Source organism: Morone saxatilis, unplaced genomic scaffold, assembly GCF_004916995.1.
Source record: "Morone saxatilis isolate NCDOM2014 unplaced genomic scaffold, NCSU_SB_2.0 Contig8, whole genome shotgun sequence".
Classification (NCBI taxonomy): domain Eukaryota; kingdom Metazoa; phylum Chordata; class Actinopteri; family Moronidae; genus Morone; species Morone saxatilis.
In genome coordinates this window covers 27,750,885-27,754,019 of record NW_023340257.1, presented here as the reverse complement: position 1 = coordinate 27,754,019, position 3,135 = coordinate 27,750,885, and the positions used below count along the sequence as shown (strand labels likewise).

Below are 3,135 nucleotides of genomic sequence, written 5' to 3'. Positions count from 1 at the left end.
ACACACACACACACACACGGTCCCGCCCCGCCCACATCCACCTCAGCTCCGCCCGCCCGCCGGGACGCTCAGCTGTATAGCTCCGACCGGTTCATCCCGAGCGGACAGACACCGAGCGGACCCTCCCGACCTGCTGTCAATGTAAGTCAACCTGCTGCTGCCTTTTATTCTCTAAATGCGCTGTTTTCCATACGGACCCTGGTGCGACCACACGCTGCCGTGGTAGTGGGGTGAATTAGCTGTGAAGTGAAGGCAGTTCGGTGGGTAGTTTCACTGACAGTCGCTCTGAATGAGAGCAGCACACCGATGGAGGGAAATGTTCTCCGGGTTATCCGAGGGAAGAGTCGTGGTCGCGGCTCGCTCGCACCGAGAGTCCCGCGCGCAGAACGCCGTTTAGAAATCTCTCATTTTATTCTTTTATCGGATTTATTCACTAGAAACATAAAAGCTGAGAACACAACTACACATTAGCACTAACCAGCCGGATGTATTCTACTATTCGGCTCTCATGTATTTCACCAACATGCTCCCAGAGCAACACAAATACAACTTTAGTAAATCTTGTTACTGTTACTCCATAAATCTCAAATACACCGCGATGGACGGGGAAAGACAGACATTAAAGTTGATTTGTTGAAGTAAAAGTGTGACTGTAAGATAATGTATGAGCCGAATTTATAATAAGACCCTAAAGATTAATAAAATATCTTATGATTTGTAAAAAGTTGGATTCAATATTATCAGATGATGAAGACTATTTTAAAAGAGCTGTTTTTAAAGTCAGATTTTGTCCGGATGACGGAGGACAGACAGCAGAGTCAGTGTCCCCCATCGATCCGCTCTGATAATCAGATTATGGTCGATCAGATCAGTTCGGGGACTCTGCAGCGATCAGCAGAAACACACTGCAGTCCACCTGCCTCTTCATCATCACCATCATCCTCCTCCTCATCATCAGACATCTGCAGTCACAGTTCCTCACTGCTCATCGTCACACGTCCCTTTTTAATTAAAACTATAAATTAAAACCACCTGGCAGAAAATGTGAGCGCTCATCTTCATCGTTATCGTCTTCATCATTCAATATTTGAATAAATGAATGAACAGAGGAAACGTTGTCCAGCTCAAAGCAAACAGTAATAATCAGACAAGAACAGAACTCCATAAAGAAAACAGTCAAATTTAAACCAATCACAGTTTGAACTCTAAATGTGGCATCATGGGAGATCCAAGCTAACAGCATAGCTACATGTTTATTTTAATTTCATTTCAAATGTTTGTTTATTGTTTTTATTGTTTAAATATTTGGTTTTATTTTTAACTTTCACTGGAACAAATATCTAAATATAAGATATAAATGTAAGATATAAAACTGACGCTGTGTCGATGACTTGTGGAACTGTAACTGAGCTTTAGATTGTGTTAAACTTTGTAGTATTTCAGTTATTTAAACTCGTTTTAGCACCAATATAAAAAAACCTGAATGTTACCGAAGTACAAGATCAGATTCATTGATCCTCCACAGGGGACATTTCAATTGATCAGCACAAATATAAAATCTATATAAATATAAAGGATGAGCTGTGTGTGTGTCTGTGCAGGTTTATAATGGTTATAAAGTTAAATAATACTACAGCAGATTAATTGAGAATGAGAATGAAGTACCCAGAATCCTCTGGGGCGGGGGCAGGCGGGGGGGTTATATACCTGTAGCATATTAACACACAGCTTTGGTTTAATTGAGCTCCGACTGAAGAGACTGTGTGACGGATGGAGCCGCTCTGGTCCCGAATGTCCCTCCTGGGATCCACTAGCTCCGCCTGATCGTCCACCACCAGGCTTTATCTCTCCGTCTGCTCCAGCTCCTCTTCATCCCTCCTTTATTTATCTCCCTCTTTTATTTATCTCCCTCCTTCCCTCCAAAGGCCCACACTGTTATTGTGTGTGTGAGCCTGCTCAGAGAAAGGAATTATGGGTAACTTTAGGTCACGTACAGCTTCAGTAGTCTGAAAATATTCACGTAAAAGTACAAAAAAAAGAATAAATTACTCAAAGTAACAAGTTACTTTCCATTTTAATATGTTTTAGTTTGTGATTATTACTAAAATTCTTAATGGAAATAGAAATATTACGCCAACGTTAGCCAGCTACGTGAGTTAATGTCGTTATTGTAACGTTAGACTAGAAATGTTACGTTAATGTCGTTATTGTCGTTACATTTTCAGCTTAGGTCACTGTGCTAACGGAGGTTCGAAGTGTCTGTTTATATATTCTGATATAAATGGTGGTTTTATGGTGCGAACACACTGCTGCTGTTATTAAAGTGTAACATGGAAGTTACGCTACATTACATTACGTTAGCTTAGTTATCATTTTAAAAGCTCAACAGACGACGAGTTAATATCAAAGATTCGTGGCACACTTTTAAAATAAACCTTTTAATCTTTGGTTATAAAATAAAGTCACAACACTCCAATCTTACATTTAATGTGTTAAATATAATATTTGACGTCAGGCCAAACGTTAATAAATGTTGTTTTTTTGAGATGGTGAGTGAAGCTACCAGATATCTTCTGACCAGCATACTGTTGGTGTTTTATATAATATAATGATCTTACTGCAGAGAGAGAAGTGTCTAAAACATAATTATTTTCATTGGTGTTGAGATGAAACTGTTGGAACAATCTGATATCTGAGTGAGTCAGAGGCAGAAATAAAAATAAACCAATAAAACGAGATAAAATCAATAAAACTTCTCATTTCTGTCATCACACTCGAGCTGATTTTAACACGTGGAGATAAATTAAAATAAATTCATCAGATGACTCGAGAGCTGAAGGTCGTTATCGTCCATCTCGTCTCCAGTAACGAGCAGATGAGGCAGATTTATGGAGGGAGGGCGAGAGACCCTGACACACACAGAGAGAGAGAGAGAGAGACTTTAAAACCATAAACAGAGACAAACACTGAACGCTGTAAAATAACTGACAATCATATTTAGAATAACGTTACTATCTGTGATGTTTGTTTGTAGACGTTAGCAGACTCCATTTATAAGCTAACGTTAGCTGGTGTCGCCCACTGTTGGCACTGTAGGGAAGCGGAGAGAGAAGGCACTCTGGAGCATAAAGGTCA

General features: G+C 39.9%; 1 protein-coding gene across 1 annotated transcript in view; it reads left to right on the top strand.

Moving 5' to 3' along the window:
• Positions 1-6: 6 nt before the first annotated feature.
• Positions 7-3,135, top strand: part of LOC118341880 (interleukin-1 receptor accessory protein) — a gene marked incomplete in the record, with an annotated part of 9,444 nt that continues 6,315 nt past the window's right edge. The window contains 1 exon segment of the mRNA XM_035680284.1: positions 7-141. Within this exon segment, the coding sequence (XP_035536177.1) occupies positions 140-141 (2 nt within the window).